This window comes from Paroedura picta, chromosome 6 (genome assembly GCF_049243985.1).
Source record: "Paroedura picta isolate Pp20150507F chromosome 6, Ppicta_v3.0, whole genome shotgun sequence".
Taxonomy (NCBI): Eukaryota; Metazoa; Chordata; class Lepidosauria; order Squamata; family Gekkonidae; genus Paroedura; species Paroedura picta.
In genome coordinates, this window is record NC_135374.1 from 91,227,615 (window position 1) to 91,248,181 (window position 20,567).

Sequence of the window (20,567 nt, forward strand, 5' to 3'; positions counted from 1 at the left end):
CAATATCTTAGAAGACACTTGTCCTTACCTCCTCAAAAACCCCAGCAAATAAGGAAGACTTATTGGACTTCCTAAAGATCTCCAGCAAAGGGGCTGCCCCTAGTGTCTTTGAGCAGACCCTCCCACAGTGTGGGAGCCATAATGGAGAAGGCCCTAGTCTATGGCAAGAGGGCCACCCTGAGTCAAGGGATAACCAGCAAGTGATAGCCTGATGACCATAGTTAGCTCACAGGAAAATATATGGGTAGAGGAAATCCTTCAAATTACTTGAGTCCCGTGCCTTAAAGGGCTTTAAATGTTAAAGTCAGCACCTGTTTCAGAAGTAGCAGATATGCTGTCACTCACTGGACCCTAACAGCAATCAGGCAGCCACATTCTAGCCCAACAGTAGTTCATTCGTGAGGTTGCAAAAGCATGGAACATTGTCACCAGATCAACTGAGTCTAGGAAAATAAAGAATCGGTGAACCAGATGTGGGTGCTATAAGATGCTCCTGACAGCTCTGCTAACCTGCTTTTCAAACAGGTTAGGTGCATGAACACTCCCAGGCTTTTACCTGCTCTGGAAAAGTCAAATCCACTCCATCCAGAACAAGTAGCTCCAATCCCTACAGAACTTCAACCTTTCAGAATTATGACCAGCATTATCTCTTGTATTGTCTGGATTCTGCCTTAGGCACCCGGACATTGCCATAAAGCACTGGTTCAGACTCAGACTGACATCTGCAGACTTCAATAAGAAAATATAGAGCTGGGTATCATCTGCATATTGATGTTACCTAACCTCTGGGTGATCTCATTCAGTTACCTATTATAGAATAGATCCCTGTGACATTCCATAGGACAAGTTCCATGAGTTGATTCTGCTCCTATAGGAGAAAATTTGCATCTGATTAGACAGAAAGAAATGAAATGAAGGGCTGATTCTGTAGCAATTACTCCATATTCCAACCAATGAATAAGAATGGAACAAATAGTGTCAGGGATCACATAAAGATCTAATGGCATCAACATTATTTACTGATACTTTTTCTTATTTTGGAAGGAAAGAAATTCCAGAAAAAAAGAAGTAGTACTATTTCTCAGCAATTGTAGATATCTTCTGAAATGGCTGTGCATAAGCAGCTGATCCAGAAATGTGGTAAGTGCTGCTTGTCTGAAGGCAGTGGGAATATGGTGTTTTTGTGAAAGAAACTGAAAACTGAAGCAACTGGGCTGGGAGAAAGAACCCAGACAAGAGCTGATGGGAAGATTTTTTTTTTGTCTTTCCTAAAACACGAAACTACTGGGGAGCTTTAATTGAGGTTGCTTTGTGAGAGGACAGAGTTTGAATGTGAGTGGGTGCTTGTAACCTGCTAGCATTTGTCTCGATCTGTTTGGTTCTTTTGTCTAGTCTGTTGCTAACTAAGCAAGGTCACTTTAACTGGGGCTGATGGTAGGCCCCACGTTCTGCTATTGCTGCTAGGAGGCAGGGCCGTGGAACTCTGAACTACAAGTCTCCTCCTATACAGAGGCACAAGCCAAAAGACATGATCAGGCGTGGGGATCCAACATTGCTCTTGATACCTTTAACCGCTAACCACTTATGCAGGTAGACATCCAGCGGGAGAGCAGAGGCTATCCAGTGTTTTCCAGAGAGTGCCACATGTACACTTATCTATCCACCGGTGGAAACTGTGGGCATGTGCTCATGGTTCTCAGGGAGCAGGTTTGTTCTCTTGAGGCTAGAATTAAGTCTGTGGGTTCAGCAAGACACAGTCACAGTTGCTTCAGAAACAACAGCTCTTTATTAAACACCAAATCCAACTAGGAACACCAAACAGCCAACACAAGGACCCAACAACTTATATACATTTCAGGCTGCCCGCTAAGTTATCTGATTGGTTCTTAATGGGGCCTTGTGACTGGTCCATCACTGAGGTACATGATTGGATGCAGCAGACCGCAGTACAGGTTTTTCATTAGTTACTCTATCATCCCTGCATTTGAGTAGAGACTATTGTTGATTACACAACAGCTAGGGTTGCTGACTTGGAGAAGCTGAGGCAAAGAGAGAGCATCAGGGACTAACCAGAACAGTCCCTCTCCAGTGCTGACAGCTCTTCTGTTGTTGTGGAGACTCAGAGCATCAAGGGAGGAGGGATGTGATCCCTTAGAAGGGACCTCTTCTTTGGGTGACATATTGATATCCACTCACACTGATAGCTCTGGGGCTGGGGGAGAGGTAGAATTTTGGTAATGGGTGATTTGATCATTAGGAATATGGGAGGGGGGTGTAACAGGCATTTTGACCTCACAGTGACTCGCCTGCCTGTTGCAAAGGTTGCAGGCATCATACCCTGTCTAGGAAGGTTGACAGCTAGTGCTGGGGAGGAACCATGGTGCAGTTTTCTCCCATGACATTGGGAAATATAGGACCTGGAGGAAAAATTTATGTTATTAGGTAAAAAGTTAAAGGCGAGCTGGCAGCCAGCCAGATGTGCAGCCTAGCGGTGGCGGCCTAACCAATGTTGGTGGCAGGCAGCCAGGCCATTGCATGAGCTGCCGTGTGGCCAGCTGGCTGGATCAGCGCCCTAACCAGGGTGCATTGACCAGGGCGGCATGGGAGCACTCTCCCCCACAGCCAAGGAGTGACTGGCAGCAAGGCTGCGAGCGTGCCTTGCGGCTGGCTCCTTGGGGTGGGCGCTCCATGGGCCGGCCCAATCCGAGTGAGCTGGGCGCACCCGGATTAGCCTGTGCAGCTGGAAGCGTGTCCAGACACCTGGACATGTCCCAGACACCTGGACATGTCCAAGACACCACTCAGCCCATAGTGATTAACAAAATATTAAAGCCACTAATGGTTAAGATTAGGAAATGCCCATGTAAGTTTAAAGGTTAAGTGTTAATAAATCCAACAGTAGCAAGCAGTTGGGTCTGAGTGAATCATGGAACTTTATAAAGAAACTTGCACAGGTACAATCTGATATTTATTTTATTACCAAATGCAAATACCTGGACATTATACCAGCATACTGTCACTGCTGAGAAAAACCTGGAAGTAGTATCTCACCCTTCTAGGAATCGCCTAGGCTTTCCCTGGAAGAGACGTCAGTCTGACAGTGGTATCATGTAGCTGTTGCTCCGAGCAGCAATGACGGGAAGGCTGCCAGGAAGAAGTTTCCCACCGTGAAGGCCTAGCAACCCTATCCAGTGATGGTATGGGGTAGGACCTTGTGATCATATTGAAGAACAATATTAATTATACTACTTTCACGCACCAGCAAGAATGTACCACATGGTATCCCTTTATATAATCATAGCCATGTAGCTTGGAAGATACATTAAGCAGACCAATGTGATTTGCTTATGATCATAGGAGTCCTTGGTTGATTTAATAAGAGTGCCTATATTTTTATCTCGAGATTCTTCAAGGCCTAGGTCAGGGGACAGAGCTCAGAATTGCTGAGAAAGCTGCAGGGGAGGTGAGGGTGATGGCAATTAATAATGGGGACATTTGGTTAATAAACCAGAATGTTGCCCAGTGATAGAAGCATGATACTGAGTGCGGTAAATAAACCTCCCGAGAAGAGTACATTTTCATTTATTGAAGTAAATCCAGTTCTACTCCTGTGAAGTTTGTCCAAACAGAGGAAACAGCTTTTAAAATAGCATAAATCTCACACCAGTTTTCTTGACTGTTTTCACTTGTTCCTGTGGATATTCAAGAGGTGAAAAATAAACACTTAAGGTAAAGGGACCAGAGAGATAAAGTTATGGGACAGAGCAGAAGAGAATTAATTTGATTAGAAGAGCTTAATCAATTCAGTTCCATCCACCTCAGAGCTTCTCCACCTCGCTCCTTCGCAGACAAAATAATATATTAATTTCTCCTTATCACCACAATAAAAAGAGACTTCCTCTTTTTTAAAAAGCTGGGAATTCAGTCAGAGGACACGGTATATTATGGACTGGACATTGCATCTGTGTTGTTCCTGAGGCCTGAAAATGCTTTTAGCTCATAGCCAGCATGTTTTCTTGTATCCAAAAGATAAAAAGAAGTCCATTGCATTACATGCTTGGGTGTTTCTCCTTCCCAGCAGGTGAACTGTGGTATTCAGCCCCAGTTAAGGTTATTAAGGGCCACCTCCTGGAGAAAGCATTTATTTTATGTATTCTCTCTGCAAGATGCCTTAATTACATTTCCGTAGAAAAGAGAAGTATACTTTTTCAATGCAAATGAATGAAAGAGCAGTGACCATAGCCTAGCCATAAGGCTTCAGAGGCCATCTCGTTTTTAGAACTATTGTCTTTTCAAAGGCTCAGGTATATCTGGCTAACACATGACTTGGATCACAGGAGGGCAGATTTATCTTGGGAGAAAACATTAACTTGTCAGTTTAAAGGTTCGGGGGGGGGGGCGTTTCTTTAAAAAAGGTAAGCCTGATAAATGTTTCAGTGGGGGAGCAAAAAAACCACACATAAGACACAAAGCTTATGAATAATATTCAACGTTGCCTTGGGATGAAGTTTAATCTAGTAAGAGCAGATGTGCCTGAATCAAGGATGTTATGTCTACCAATATATGTATTCCCACATTGTGTGTGGGCTCCGATTTTGGGGGCAGGGGGAGGGAACCCAGTCAGAGGCATGGGAAACAAAAGCCATTTTGCTGGATGGAATTCATTCAAAGAAAACTGTGTTTGTTTCAAGCCAATGAAAGCTAATTATGCTTCCTCCTTGTATCACAAGAGTTTTGTGATTAGAGATAAGTACTTAATGGGACATACCACCGCTCAGGTAGAGGCAGCCGCAGAGGATGTGGGCACAGCTCCCGCAAGTTATTTCCTCAGTCAGATAACAAGGTCTCTTTAATGATGCCAGCATGGCAACTTATTGACGGGCAAAAGAGCAGTTTGATTTAATTGGTACGCTCTCTCTCTTTTCAGTCACCCCCTAGGAATAGAACAATGGCAATGAATTACATTAAACTGTTGAAAACCTTTGGTGCCTGACAGGGTGCTTATCCATTTCTCATTATATCAGGAAACCACACACATCTAGGATGGCACCGCAAGTGAGCATTTCCACTCTTGAGACAAAGGGAGTCTGTTAGGGGATGCCAGAGGAACTAGGGAGGCAAAGCTTGCACATAGCTTTGGTTTCGGTTAATACACGAGGGAGGAAGTAATCTCCTAGACTGTCAAAAACTAACTTCCTTGACAGAATAGGATGGGAATGTGCAGGAAAGGAAAGACCTCTGCAGCTAGCCTATGCGTTCTTTTGATTATGTGACATCTTCGATGTATGCAGTGTTTTTTAAAGCAGACTTTTCCCCTTAGAAATCAAGCCTTTGCCCTAAATAAATAAATATAAAATGATCAGGCATGATCTGTCTCCCTCAAATTTTTATCTGACACTCTGTGCAGGCGAGACTTGAGACAGCAGCATGCCTTGAATGCCACAAATAAGGGACACAAATCAAAGAAAATAGAGTGTGAGTGTGTGTGTGGCGGGGGGGATCTCTCAATAAAACAGGAAGGGCTGTCACCATCTGTCTCTGCACCATGCCCTGTGTAGCCACCCAATTTGTACTGCTGGGGAACAGAAAGTTGGAGGAACATCCCCGCTCTGATTGCTGGCCTGCCAGATGCACAGAGAAATGAGCACAGCCTGTCCTCTCACATTCTGTGTTGCAGACACAAGGCTGGCTTCCTTTGGACTATCTCAGATAGAGGAGGTGGCAGACTGGATGTTACGGTTCCCATACTCTTAATTCTGGGAGACTTTAATGTCCATGCTGAGCTACCACCCTCTAGAAATGTACTCTAGAAATGACACTAGAGCTCTCACAATTAGTTATTGGCTTGACCAATCAAGAAGGCCACACCCTGGACCACATTTTCAGCATGGGGTTGGACGTGGATCTAGTCTTGGCTAATGCTGTGTCATGATCAGACCACTATGACCTGAAGGCCTGGCTAAGGCTGCCACCCCTTCCTCAGTTGGGCGCCAAAAAGATTTTAGCTCGCCTGCGGAGACTTATGGATCTGATTGGATTCCTGAATGCACCACAGGACCCAGTTCCTCCTGGCATTTCTGTAAGTGGTCTGGTCGGTGACTGGCATGACAGAATGCTGGCTGCCACTGAGGAGATAGCTCCCCGATGTCCTCTCCGCCCCTATCTCAAGCGGTCCCCTTGGTACACTGAGGAGTTCCGTGAGAAGAAACGGGAACTGAGATGACTAGAGTGAGTCTGGAGGAAGACTCATGACAAAGATTCGCGAACATTATAGAGTGCAGTTGAGAGCCAATGAGATGGTGGTAAAGTCAGTAAAACACAATTTTTACTTGACCACCATTGTTTCTGCTAACTCATGCCCAGTGCAATTATTTAGGATATATTTCATACTCTCAGTGCTCTGGAGGAAGGGCGCCAAAATAATAACCAACTGGATATCAGCTGTGAGGCATTTGTGAGTCATTTAGCAGACAAAATCTTGACACACCACCACAACCTCCCTCCAACCTTGGATACAGAAGGAGCCATAGTGCATGCGTAGCAATAGGAGAGAGTTCATCAAGCCACTACCAGCTTGCATGTGGAGTCCCTCAGGGAGCAGTTCTCTCTTCTATCCTATTTAACATCTTTATGCGCCCTCTTGCTCAAGTGGTGCAGAAGTTTGGGCTGGGTTGTCACCAATATGCTGATGACACTGATATGGATCAAGTGCTGAAGTTTCATCCAGGAACACCAGGAGCTGGTCTGCTGCAGCCCTTTCCACCACTTTCCCCAGAAATACTAAATGCGCAACTGGTCGGTAGGTAGCAGGGTTTCATGGGTCCAATTATGGTTTCTTAAGGAGAGGAGAAACCACTGCCTTCTTGAGCAGCTCAGGGAACTCCCCAGTTTTCAGGGAGCAGTTGATAATATCCCTGAGCTGATCACCTATCCAGCCACCGCCCCCCTTGAGGAGCCAAGATGGACAGGGATCAAGAGGGCAAGTGGTCGCCCTAACCTTCCCCAGCAGCCTGTTCACTTTGCGCAAAGAGAGCCATCTGAAGCCATCAAATGTCACCTCCAAATATGGCCAATTGGCCTCCAATCATTTACTGTATCAACTGTAGCAGGAAGCTTGTGGCAGAGCAACCAGAGGGGGGACATTTAAAGAGAGTGCCACATTTTTTCTGCCTATGAACAAGTCATTTGAGATACTCAGGAGAAAGGGTGGACATATAAATATTTAAAATAAAAGTTTCCAGGGTAGGATGCAATATGAGTGGAATAGGTGGAATATTTCTTTTAATGTGTTCAGGTTTCTTCCCGAGAAGTAAGAATGTAGGAGGTATCATGTGCTGCCTAAGTGTCAACTACATTCAGTGATTTCTGGAAAAGTTCCTTAAGCACCCATGGAGAGTAAGAGGCTGGCACTTATATGTGTGCCCTTAAGCATATTGCTTGACTTGCTCGTTTTTGTTTTCCTCAGGTTCATTTGAGAATGTGTTAACATACAATGAAGCATATCCTGATGGTGACATATATAGTTTCTCAGCATGTCATTATTGTTGGAGGCCAGGACGACTTTAGCAAGAAGCAGAACCTTTTCAGTGGTAGCACCAAAGGAGTGGCATTATCATTTGGAGGAAATCTTTCAGATTACATCTCTGATTGCTTGTTGCAGGACTTATCTCTTTCGAAGGAAATTTGAGTGGTGTCCAGAGAAACTAGGTAGGAATGTGTTACTGGTTAGGAATGTGTTGATATTTGTTGTGAGCTCAGAGAAGAATGGATTTAAACTTAAATAAATAAAATAATAAAACAAGGTAGAAAACTACCCCCCCCCCGAGTTTGTGAAAGAGCTTTAGTTTCTAGAAAATGCAGTGAAGAATTTGAGCTCAACTTATGATATGGAGAAGAGATGGAGTTAGTGCCAGGAGATTAATATACAAAATGAGTCTAAACTTTAGAATGAAATTAACACCGTGCGTATTGTATTGCTGTATCTTATTAGCTTATTTATTCATAATGTACAATAATAATAAGTTATATATACAAAATTACACAAAATTGTTACAATAAAAGCATTTTAACAAGAGATTTAGAATTAGCTTGTTTTCCTACTCTTTGTGGATGCTTTTGTTTGTTTGACAACACAATGAAAGCCTCATTAAATGCTAAATGAAACAGAATTTATAGTCCTCTGTTCACAGTAGTAACAGTGATTTCAATGTCCTGATATTTTTTTTCAGGGCTCAATAAACACATTTTGTGTTTTGTTTGTTTGTTTTAGTAAAGTGGGTAGTTAATGTTGTTACAAAAACAAAAACAAGTAGGCAAGCACTCTTTTAATTGCAAAATAACACTGTCAATACATACAAACTAGAATAAAGGATTTCTGTTTGGGGATGCAAAATGGGGAAACCCAAACTGTTTTCTATTTACCACAATTCAGTAATACTGCTCTGCAAGCAGAAACAAATTTGTGATTGCGAATTTTTCCCTATCGGTAGCACCAAACAAGGGAAAGGATAGAGCCCAGCCTGCAGGAAGGGGCATTGAGTGTCTCCAACAGCTGTTTCCTTCCTCTGCATAATTATAAATTTAGGATTAAGGGAAGGCTCTACCATGAATACAGCAATAGGAACACAAGGGTTCTGCTACATGAACCATGTCTTTAATTGAAAATCCTACATTGGATCCAAAATAAGAAAAGGCTGACACTATTCACCCTAATGCTGAGGAGAGGATTACCAATTTTCAGGTGGGAGCTGGAGATCTCCTGCTATTACAACTGATCTCCAGGTGACAGAGCTCAGGTCCCCGGGAGAAAAATGGCTGGTTTGGAGGGGGGGAATCTATGGCCTTATACTCCACTGAGGCCATTCCCCTCTCCCAAACCCTCACACCCCAGGCCCCATCCCCAAAAGGTCCAGATATTTCCCAAACGAGCTGAGAACTGCCTCATCTAGACAACAGAACACAAGCCACTGGATAATAACTTTAGAGTGTGTCCCTCCCCCCCTCCCGTGTCCTGTGGCTTGGGTTACTCTCAGAAATAGTGTACAATAAGGTGCAATGAAGTGGGAGAAATGGAAGGAAATCACTTGCTCCTGTTATATGAGCAGTAGATTATTTTTGCTGGTACAGTGCAGACTAGGATCCAGCCCAGTGACCTACTGTGGAATCTTCCTATGGAACAGGGGGAGTCAACCTGTGGTCCTCCAGATGTTCATGGACTTCAATTCCCATGAGCCCCTGTAACATGCTAATTAATGACGTGAAGTTCTTCATAATTATTCAGAGGGAAGAGGACACTTAGAGATATTAAGAGCTATAGAACTCATTGGCTATGCAAACTGTGTACCGAAAGCAGAGATGCTAACTGGCAATATTAAATATTCATCACATTGACCCTATTAGAAAAGAATGTTTGCTGTTGTCTTTCTTTTATTATTTGGGGCCAAGGAGGTAAGGGGGGTGGGTAGGACTTGCTTATATTTTCGAAGAACATGAGTTACAGTTTTATATCACGTTTGCTCAGTTGTGCAACTTGTAATTAAAAATATATTGCTTTTGAAGTTATGGCATTTCTTTTAATTTAATAATAACTTACCGAGATCTGTCATCACAGCATTTTTGTGATGAACTGAACTGTAAATTAAGTAACATGCTCATTAAAACTACTGCTGACTCCTGGGTCTCTGCAATTAAAAGCTTACAAGAACTTCCTGCCAATAAAATGAAATAAGGATTTCTTTTTTAAACCGAGGGCACGAGACATCCTACCACAGGCACAGGGCAAGAGCTTTCCCAAGTCTCAGTGGAGGGTCTCCTTTTACTCCTATTATCATAGTGCACCAGGCCTTTATGAGCTTCTGGGTACATTCTGTTTTCTTTCAACCAATACATGATGTAAGCTCTGCTGCTGGAGAGAGCACTATGTCAGTTCCCTTGCTCATAGGCTATCAGTAGTCTGGTGGTCCTAAAATAAAGCTTTGATAGTATGACGCATAGAAGCAACTGCTTTATATTAGTTATGAAGAACTGAAATGTTGCATTAACATACTTCTTTTAAATATAGAAATACAATCAATAGTTTTCATAGGCCAGGATGCTAGAACTTTAAACCAATGAGATATTTGTGAATGCCATCATTGAATCAAGGTTACTTATAAAGCAATTTTCCAGCTTTCTGCTCTAGAGAACATTTAGGGTTACCAGGCCCAGTTAGAAACCAGTTGAAAACCAGCAGGGGGATGAGGGGTGGCTGTAGGCAATATCACACCTCTCTGGGAACTGCTGGGAACTGTGGTAAAATCACAGATTTTTGGTGATTCTTAGAGAAGACGGACCACTTCTAGAGAAAACCATGGCCATTTCTGGTCCCAATGGCCATTTCTGTTTAATTTTTTCCCCATTGCCAAATAGAGTGGTAGTGGGAAATGGGGGAATTCCCTGCCCCAACTGGTAACCCTAGGAACACTTGCCACAGTAATGGAACTTCTAATTATCTGCCATTAAACATTTTTACTGAAATTATGGTATGTTTTTGGACATACCTTCAGGTGGAATGTTTTCCAACTTCTGAGTCTTATTCTTTCTGCATGTAAAATGTGAATGCATTCAAGAACATTCTCAAAATTCATGTTTGTTTTTACACTGTGGAGAAGAGTTATAATGGTGAACAAGCTGTTTTTCAATTATGTGTGTCAGCTATTATTTATCTTCTCAGTAACTACTGCCTGAGAAATTCTTATAGCAGTTATTTATGAAAAAAAAGCTTTTTTGGCTAAATTAAATCAGAAATGCAAGGAACGAAATTCATATGTGCCTTTGGCTTCTCTTTCAGTTGGTATCTTTAGGTAGAAGAAGAGAAGAGTTGGTTCTTATATGCCGCTTTTCCCTACCCGAAGGAGGCTCAAAGCGGCTTACCATTCCTCTCCCCACAACAGACACCCTGTGAGGTGGGTGAGGCTGAGAGAGCGCTGATATCACTACTCAGTCAGAACAGTTTTATCAGTGCTGTGGCGAGCCCAAGGTCACCCAGCTGGTTGCATGTGGGGGAGCGCAGAATCGAACCTGGCATGCCAGATTAGAAGTCCGCACTCCTAACCACTACACCAAAACTGGCTCTCCAGGTAACTACCAAATGTTGAAATACTGTCCATAAAAAGAGCTCTGATTCTTTTTAAAAAATTTAAATGTAATAAACTTAACTGTACAAACTTATGAACAGCACCGCATCTCCTTCCTGTGTCCTGTGTGACCTTTCCACCTTTAAGACTGAGTTATTCTCTTCTGAAGCATCAAAGATGGCCACATAATTATTTTTACTTAATGAAGCACCATATCCATAAATAATGTCTGCTAACTTTATGATTAGCATATATTTTCATTAGTAAGTATTAATTCTGTGCAGACCACACATGCCCAAGACATGTTTGTTGAAATCGGAAGACTTGGACTCAAATGTGATAACATTGAAATTCAACTAATCTAAGTCAAATACAACTTCATTCTCATACTTGCTGACTTTTAAAAAGCCTGTGGGTTACACAGAAAAAGAAAGTGATAATCAGGTAGATGCTAGGTATAGGAAAACTGGCAAGCTTCTTATCTTCCATACCCTGCAGTACAAGATCTGATGTTGGTAGCAACTGTTGTAGATTGAAGCAAATCAAGTCACAGCAATTAAATTGGATTTCTTCAAAGCCAGCACTGACATTGGCAGCCGATCAGTATCAGTGCTTGTGAGTTGTGCTGGAAATTAATATAAATCTCTCTTTTTCAGGCCAAGTGATTCCAATTCAAGAAGTCTTCAAGCTGAGGTCCTTCAGTGTGGTTGACAGCAACCCAGTAACAAGCCTTGGCTCACTTTGTTCTCAGAGCAACAGAAAAGCTCCCGAAACCTGAAAGCCATCTATGCTGTCACGAGTCTGTCCCCTCTGGGGACCCGGGGCTCCAAGTTTCTGTATTTTCCACAAGTCCTTTTGGAAATGAAGATCGCCAATATGCGCCCGTCAAGAGGCTACAACCGGATCAGGCTTGGGCATCACTTGTGCCCACTCCAAGATATCTGCACAGAGAGACTCTACAGCATCTAACCGCTCGATCTGCACGAGTTTTGTCAGCAGTTCTGGAATACTGTAGCCGGCTGTACTAATGCGGTCAAAGAGTTGCATGCCATCCGTCATGCCTCCTATTTCATCGCGCTTCAGTCCAAAGCTCTCGGCAAGGTGGCGCCATGTCTTCACAATGGCCTTCTCCGTATTATATGTAGAGCTTAGCATCCTGCTGGTCTTCTCTAGGCAATCAAACGGAAGCTCTGTGGGACTGAGACCTGGAAAGATAATTCAGTATCAGATTCAGTACCTGTTCTTCCAACCTGAACCTTATATACAGGTGTGTTCAGTTGTGTCCATGCAGTACTTTAGTTAGCAACTTGCCTGGCCCAGACTAGCCTGAGCTTTTCAGAGCTTGGAAGCCAAGGAGAGTTGGCCATCATTAGCACTTAGACTACCAAGGAAAACCAGGGCTGCTATGCAGAAGCAAGCAGTCATAGACCATCTCTTGCCCTGAAAACCCTATAAGGTTTCCATGTTGGTTACAGCTTGATGACACTTCTTTTTATTAGTAGTGTTCTAGTTATCTTTACAATAACCCCATAATATTCAACATCAGCATTTTTCCAGTAGTGATTATTTTTCTGGTGTAGTTTAACAAACATTTGTTCATGACTGGGTTTTCCCCCCTTTCTATTTCACCTTTCAATGGTACAATCTTATAGAAGTCAGTAAACAATTTTGACACAGCTACAGGACTGTGCAAGATTTCAGAAAACTCTAGGCCAGTCATGGCTCTAGAATATATTTTATTTCCTTAGTAATTCAGCCAAATTGCTCCCAAAATTAACTTTAAAAATCTCCCCTCAGAGTGGAATGTATCTAAATATATTGCTTGTGACATATTAGCTGTTTTGAAACGACAGCCTTTTGCATAAGAATGCAAATGACAGAGAAATGACAGAGTTATAAATTAATATTTTTGCTTTATGCTCTCTTTCTTTCACCCACCTTCTGCAACACTGCATACGTTAGCATACAGATCCAGAATCTTTTTCCTCCGGCTTTGAATCTAAGGAAAATAAAACACACAAAAAAGTTTATTTTAAAAGTGGACTTAGTTATTTCCTCAGAGATGTGTAAAGAGATAAGCAGAGACATGTCAAGTCAGTTAAATGTATTCTTCAAATATAGAAAAAGGGCAGAGATTTGATGTTAGAAGCAGAATCCAGCTCCCTGGGCATCTCAGGGTTTGTTTGTATGTTTTCAAAGGAATTGTCTGGCATTTGCAGCTCTAAATGTAATAGCAATGCTTGTGACGTCTGAGGAGTGGCTTCACGTAATTTCTAGTGGCAAGGGAGCACAAGAAACTTCAGTGACCTGAGGTATTCCCTGCATTTTCACATTACTAGTAGAACCAGAGCAACATAAACAAAATAAATAAATACAAGGCCTTTGTTCAGATGGTTGCAGGAATCCAGTTGCCTTGAGAACATTGTATTTATTCTTTTTTAATTGAATATAATCCTGGATTAATTAATTAATAGAAAAGTTCAAGAGAGGAGTGAATTAACTGAAAGAGTAGCATTAGGCTACATAAATGTACTTGTATTCAGTCATATTTGTGGGGATTTCACATGAAGTTAGTTATACCAAAAGAACAAGAATTTCTGTTCTGGAAGCCTCCCTCCATGTTGTAGACTTTGGAGGCCCAGAAAAGTCAACATGGTGGCCTTGGGACCATTAGACATTCTAGGAAAAGTTCCCATTTCTCTCCCACAAGATTATCTTCTAACTTGGCTCAGTGGCACTGCTGGTTATATATTACAGTATTTAATTGTTCCTTGAGTAGCCCCTGCTCCCAAATGCTAGCAGAAAAAATACACAAAACAATATTAGTGCAGAAAATCTCTGGGTTGCAACAGGGCTGAAGCAGCTGTGGCAAATCAAACAGTTCTACTTACACCTTCTAAAAGAGGGTTCTCATCTAAGCTATTGGCCTTACTGAGAATCTACTTTGCCAATAAACACTTTAGAAGAACTTCTGGCTGCAGTAAGATCAAGCTTTAATGAAGCTGTTTTTGACTAAGTGCATTTAAAAATTAGTATTGTGGACTGATGCCAACCCCTGGCCTTTACCTAAATCTTCAGCTTCATTCTCACAAATAATGCAATGATTCCAACCTGGGCTCTGTAGTCTCCTGTGTTGCAATCACCTGCTGCTAACCACTTATTGACTGATAAGTTGAGGATTTAGAAGTTTTTATTGGAGGGGTTGGGGTTTTAGAAGTTTTTATTGTTTTACTCTAAACTATCTGTTGTAAGCCACCATGAGCTGGAGGGGCCGGGAGCACCGGCCTAGAAATGGAACAATAAATAAATACATAAGTACCACTGTCCCAGTTGCTTTACCAGGGAAGGGCATCTGTTTGATGTCTACCTGTCATGCAGTGGCTTAAAGACAGAGCACAGCTGCAAGAAACAGACCAGGCTAAGAATAGGTGTAGGAAAGAAGGATGGATGCTGAAGCGTAGTGGAACAAATGTCTGTTGTTGTTAGCATAAAATCTATTTGGGGTCAGTCCTCTCATATTAACTTTTAAAAATTAATTTGCAGTTGGGGTGAATGGGGAGGTTTCTGTTATTGAAAAGAGTGAATTGAATGAAAATAAGATGAATTTCTAGAACTTTCAGATTGGAGATCCAAACTTCCGTTTTATTTTTGTGGTGGCACATATTGAAAATGTCTTTAATCTCACTCATTTTATAGGCTAATAGGCGGCTATAATTTGCAATTCAGCTTCTCCTCCAAAGAGTAGCTGAGATGTTCCTCTAGATCTCACTGAATATTCACAATGAAAGGAAGGGTTGGAGATGGGGTGGGGGGGGGGAACTGATGAACACTATGAGGTTTGATGAGGAACACATAAAGACACTCTCATCCATATAACACCTTGGAATTTTGACAGGAAGTAAGGAACAAAAACTGATAATTGGAAAACAGAGTCTTGAGGGTTAAGAAGCTGAGAGGAGTCTCCAGATTTTCAACTGGCCCTTGTGAACAACTAGAGAGACAAAAGGTAAGATTTTTCCTTCATGCTGGAGAAAGCTTTGCTTTCAATTTCTAACAATTAAAACTGCTCTTAAATATACAGAACTAGAACTGGTCTTCAGTTATCAATGCAGGAACTTAATAATAATAATATTTTTTTATATCCAGTCTTTTCCGGTTGGCTCAGGGCATTATGGATCAAAAGGATTGACAGGATAAGGAACAAGCTCAACAGTAGGAACCAGTGGGATGGATGTGAATGTAGCAAAACACTGAAGGAAGGAATATGCCAATAAGAATAATGGCCTAGGAAGAGCTATTATGGAGGTATTTGGAAGATTTGAAGTCAGGACTAGGCAGAGCAGAATTAGAGCCATGGAAGTTCTGATGGAAAAAACTAGATAGTTAAGGAGATGAGAAATTAGGACTTGAGGGGAAGAAAACAGTATACAAAGCTCCTGGGAATGGCCTAGCAACATGTGGGAAATAGGGGAAGTAGGAAGAGACATGGGGGGATGATTTACACCTTCTGGCATGATGATGCTACTTCCAGCATGATCTGGAAGGGACATCATCATATGCTATAGCATCAACCCCAAACTCTATGGTATAACCATAGCACTGGGCAATGCTCTAGCATTTACCCACAACTCACTGATGTCACAGGTCACACCATTCTGGAATTGATTGCCTGCCACCTATGTTTTCTACCCTTTTCTGCCTGCTGCTCAGCAGAGCAGTGGGGCAGGATGTCTCCTTTCACCAGCAGACAACTGGCAACCCTACTGGTATAAGAGACTGCTTAGGCTATTTGTGCCCAAGCCTTTCTCTTACATGTTCTCCCATCCTCTTTCCCCTTGGACTATTGGATTCCTTTCTACTTTTTCAATAAAGCCTAGCTGACCATGCCGTGTAAAAAAGGAAAACCACGAGTTGTAATGAAAACAGGATTACAAATGACAGCTTGGCGTTCTAGTTTCCAGGCCAAACTATACTTTGTACAAACAATCATTTGGCCATGGTTTAGAGGACTGCGAATGCTCCATCTGGGTTGACCCCTAGGCCTGTTCACTTTACAATGAACATCTACATGTGCATCTATTTGAAAGAAAGAGCCAATGTGCATTCATTTTAAAAAATGGGGACCAGTTCCTAGATAAACACATGGTTTCCATCACATGTTTACCTCTACATGCACTGAATGTGAAATGAGATACACTCAGTGCATGTAAAAAAGAAAAATCAAGTGTACACTGTACACTGGTTGTACATGTGTTTACCGTAACTTGTGAACACAGCTCCCAAGTGTGCTGAAAGGACAGAACAAGCAGGGAATTTTGGTAAGAGGAGCCAGTGCAAAAAGAGGATTGGGTAGAAGTTTGCTAGTGGTGCTGAGTGCTGTTGAAAGGTAAGGCAGGCGGCACAGCATGAAAATGGTAGGACTTTGGCCAAATACATTTTTTAATACTTTTATCCATCACTCTTCAAGTGCCTCTGAGCTGAAATTATATTCTCAAAATCATCTAATGTGTCGACTGATAGAACTGAGCTTTACACTTGTCGTACAAAGTCAGAAGTTCCCCAAAGGGGCTTGTAATGTCAAGTTGCATTGTAAATTGAGATGGGACTTACGCCGGTTGATTTGTTGCTTGCGTAAGATTTATCTCTAGCCAAATGCACGAGAGACAACAAGCACAGCTCTGGAGTCCCTTGCTTGTCAATCGCAGCTTCTTCGTCACTATCCATGCTACGACTTAATAGCCGCTCGTTTTCTGAAGATGCATCATTTTCACTGAGAAGGAAAACATAAGGAAGAATTGCTTTTCTAAATGATCACATACTGATCTCCAGATATGCCTTTGTCTGAAAGCTTATTCTACTGTGATATATGCAAGAGTTCTACTGAGCCCTTAGTAAACAAAAAACAACAGCAACGTTACAAGGCAATAACTGTGTCACAACAGTGCTTTTTTGCAAGAAAGATAACTCTGCAGTAACTGGAAAAAAGAAGTAGTACAAGCTTTCCACTTCAACAATCACGCCTTGTATCATGTCCCACTTTGGAAATTGAAGACAAACAAGAATAACATTTGGTACTATTCTAGTGACCTGCCTTTATCCTGGAATCTATTCTAGGTATAGTCTGCAGTTGGAACGTTTTTCCTATTTGCGTGCTGTGCCCATTAATTCCCTTTCAAATCAAGTTTCTGTTCCTTGGCAGATATAGATTGTTTCCTTCTGCTTAATTTAATAGAGCTTCAGAGATTCTTCTCTGTATCTAGTCTATATCTAGTCATGTACAAATCTGTACCGAAAGCTGGTTTTAAAGCACGCAAGCAATGGAATTTAACTTCTTTTTAAGAATGATACGATGTTCACATCTATAGATTCTGATTAGATACAGTAAGCTTATTTCTCTTACTGTGTCAACCACTTAACCCAAGAAAATATTTCTTTCAGATCCCAGAAGACAATTATGTTTTCCCCCTGTTTTCGACACGTTTGCTCGAATATTGCATACCTTTTGACAACCTTAGCTGGTGTTGCTGTCAACTTTCCAAACTCATCTTTCTCAGAGAAAATCACAACGTTTTCTGCAAATGTTAAAAAAAAGGAGAGTTAGAACTGGCAAAAACATTTTTTAATACCGCGGCTTCTCTTGCTCCTCAGTACAAAGCATTTCACTACAAATTCATCAGTACATTGGGCTGTTTTAATTATTCTGAGGGAATTGAGTTAAATTCTGGCCTTTCAAGTTATTCTTCCACTAAATGGAATTTGTGTTCAAGCAATTAAAATAATAGATTTGTGCAGAGCATTGCATTTGAACAATTTAAGCCTCGTGGGATCTGGTGTGTAAAAAAGAATGAGAAAACAGCTCAAACCTTGCACTTCTTTCGTTTCTTCCTGCATATTGGCCTGGGCTTCGACCGTCTTCACTGAATGGCTGGTGCAGCAGGCTGGAAGGCAAAGATGTGTCCCAGTTTAATGCCCATTCTCGGCAGCAGGATAACAGTGCGACCCTCAACAAAGTAACCCTCTTTTTAAATCCTCCGCAGTTAGGATTGTGCTGTAAATATAGCATCTCAAAACCAGAATTCAATTCTTGATGGGAAGTTACCTTGAGCTGAAGTTCTGGTTTTCACAATGTAAAACATGATGATCAGGACAATTGCAATTGCCATGATGAAAATTGTAGACATGGCTATGATAAGCGCAGTAGCAAGATGGCCTTGTCCAGAAAGATCTCCTGGAGTCACAGAAAAGGAGGAATCATTAATACACACACACACACGAGAAATCTGGAATGGATTGTATAAAATGAAGCCAGCACTAAAGTAACTGCCCTGTCTCATTCACACCTCATTGGAAGAATAAACTCTCCTGGACTCAGTGTAGCTTACTTCCAAGCAGGGTTGTAGTTTAAGGCTTTAATCTGTTGAATGCTGGGCAGCACAGCTCCCAACTAAATGCCTGTAGAATTTATAACTTTATATATCTCCGTCTCCAACACATGCATATACCTTCCCTAGACCACACTCCCATGGGTAAATTGCTCATTCAGAAAATGATCTCCCCAGTTTGGTATAGTGATTAGGAATGTGGACTTCTAATCTTGCGAGCCAGGTTTGATTCTGCCCTCCCCCACATGCAGCCAGCTGGGTGACCTTGGGCTTCCCATAGCACTGATAAAACTGTTCTGACCGAGTAGTAATATCAGGGCTCTCTCAGCCTCACCCACCCCACAGGGTGTCTGTTGTGGGAAGAGGAAAAGAAAAGAGACATGCCATGTGCAGTAAGAATGTGTCATGCATCTTGGAGGGTATCTGCAGCTTTAACCTGGGGACAGGGACTGTTGCTAAGTTAGGTCCTCAGATGGTGGTGGGATGATTTTCAGCCATTTGTTCTTATGATAGCATGTTCTAGCGCACTCATGCAAAAGCTAGCTCCCATGGTTACAATACATTTCTACCTTCCAAATAAATCCCACTGGATGCAAGAGATAAAGGAAGCAAAATTAACTTCCAGTCTGAAGATATTCATCTCATTTGCAAAGTTCATCCCAAATTCACCCCCGCTGAAGCACCAGCGCTCATGGCTAAAGAAATCATTTGCATCCTCATCTAAATGCTCACATCCAGTTACAGGGCCGATGTTAAGCCTGCTAGTGGCAGACACAGAGATCAAAGCAGTCTTCTGAGGCTGCCTTGAACTGTGCTTCCCCCCACAGATTTCCAAGTCAGCACCCCCCCACACTATATGTTAAAATTCCTTCCACTAGCCAGGATATGGAGATTTGCTAAAGGTAAAGGTGAGACAGACAGGTTTTCTTACCTTTGTGCACATGTTGGAAAGGCGAACGAGTGCTTGTTCCAGAAGTGCTTGGAAAACTGACTGACACCCCAGAAGTAAGTCCTGTACCTGCAACAATACATTTTCCTAGTTAACTTTGTAAAATCTCAGACACTTATTGACATATAGATAAAGTAGCAAGAACTTCCTTGAATGTCCTCATTTTTTTAAAGGTAATCTTACAACTGAAACCTCACCAACTTCTGTGCAGATCTATGGTGCTGTATAGCGAAACAAGCATTTGACCTACATTTCTTTCTGCCCACTGAATGCTGGATTGGGAGAACAACAGTGCGGTTCTAAGCATGCCTGATTTAAATGAGACAGTTCTAGAAAGTGCACATTGGATTCTAAGAAGTGTGTAGGGCTGCCAGGTATCTCCTGCCCACCAGCAGGGGATGGGAGGAAGGTTTGCCAGATCCTGGCTGGGAAACTCCTGGAGATTTAGGAATGGAGCATGGGAGGGCAGGGACTTCAGTGGGGTATAATGCCATATATCTTTGCATATGTTATGGTTCTATTTAATAGGCTTAATGATTTGAGCAAAAGACACGGCTGTCCTCCTGGCACAGTTAGCTTTAGAGAGGGATTGAGAGATATTCATGGATGACTATGTCCATCTAAGGTTATTAGCCATTTAATGTAAAGCTACCTTCCAAGTCAAGAGGCAGGAAACCTCTAGCTATCAGTGCTGGGATAAGGCCTTGGCTTTTATGTCCAATGTGCTGGCCCTGAAAGGCAACTGCTTGACATCTGTGTGTCCTTAAATAGTTACAAAACTGACTTGTCTTTAGAGCCACTGCGCTTAGCTCTTGTGTTTCTTACATATGCCAGTGTGAATAGGAGAAGCAAATAGGATAATAGGAGATGTACATTTCCAAGCACTTGGAAATACAGACTGCTAGTGCCCCAAGGAACTGATGGCTGGCAAGATCTCAGAGGAGTCTGTTGTTGTTTTTGGTAGAAGCACATGAACTTTCACACTTGATTTGTTTACTGTGGCAAGGACAGGTATGCTACTTTTGTAGTGGAACGCTGTCTTCAGTGCCTGTGGCAAAAGAGTTGTGGCACATGAATACTCCAGTCCAGAAATGAACATGGAGCTGTTTGTTGAATTCACAA

The 20,567-nt window shown here is 42.1% G+C and overlaps 2 protein-coding genes across 5 annotated transcripts in view; one reads left to right on the forward strand and one right to left on the reverse strand.

The window, feature by feature from the left end:
* CCDC138 (coiled-coil domain containing 138) overlaps positions 1-11,899 on the forward strand; it is a 53,045-nt gene extending 41,146 nt beyond the window's left edge. Inside the window, exons 16-18 of the transcript XR_013232112.1 lie at positions 1,045-1,140; positions 7,466-7,707; positions 11,771-11,899. The gene's annotated coding sequence lies outside the window, so the exon portion shown is untranslated. The remainder of the gene's footprint in view (positions 1-1,044; positions 1,141-7,465; positions 7,708-11,770) is intronic.
* The window catches only part of EDAR (ectodysplasin A receptor), a 97,510-nt gene continuing 84,917 nt past the window's right edge, over positions 7,975-20,567 (reverse strand). For all 4 annotated transcript variants that reach the window (XM_077343634.1, XM_077343633.1, XM_077343635.1 and 1 more), the window contains exons 6-12: positions 19,428-19,514; positions 18,214-18,342; positions 17,978-18,052; positions 17,614-17,686; positions 16,725-16,884; positions 13,053-13,113; positions 7,975-12,319 (exon numbers count right to left, since the gene is read on the reverse strand). In XM_077343634.1, the coding sequence (XP_077199749.1) occupies positions 12,000-12,319; positions 13,053-13,113; positions 16,725-16,884; positions 17,614-17,686; positions 17,978-18,052; positions 18,214-18,342; positions 19,428-19,514 (905 nt within the window). In that variant the 3' untranslated portion in view covers positions 7,975-11,999. The remainder of the gene's footprint in view (positions 12,320-13,052; positions 13,114-16,724; positions 16,885-17,613; positions 17,687-17,977; positions 18,053-18,213; positions 18,343-19,427; positions 19,515-20,567) is intronic.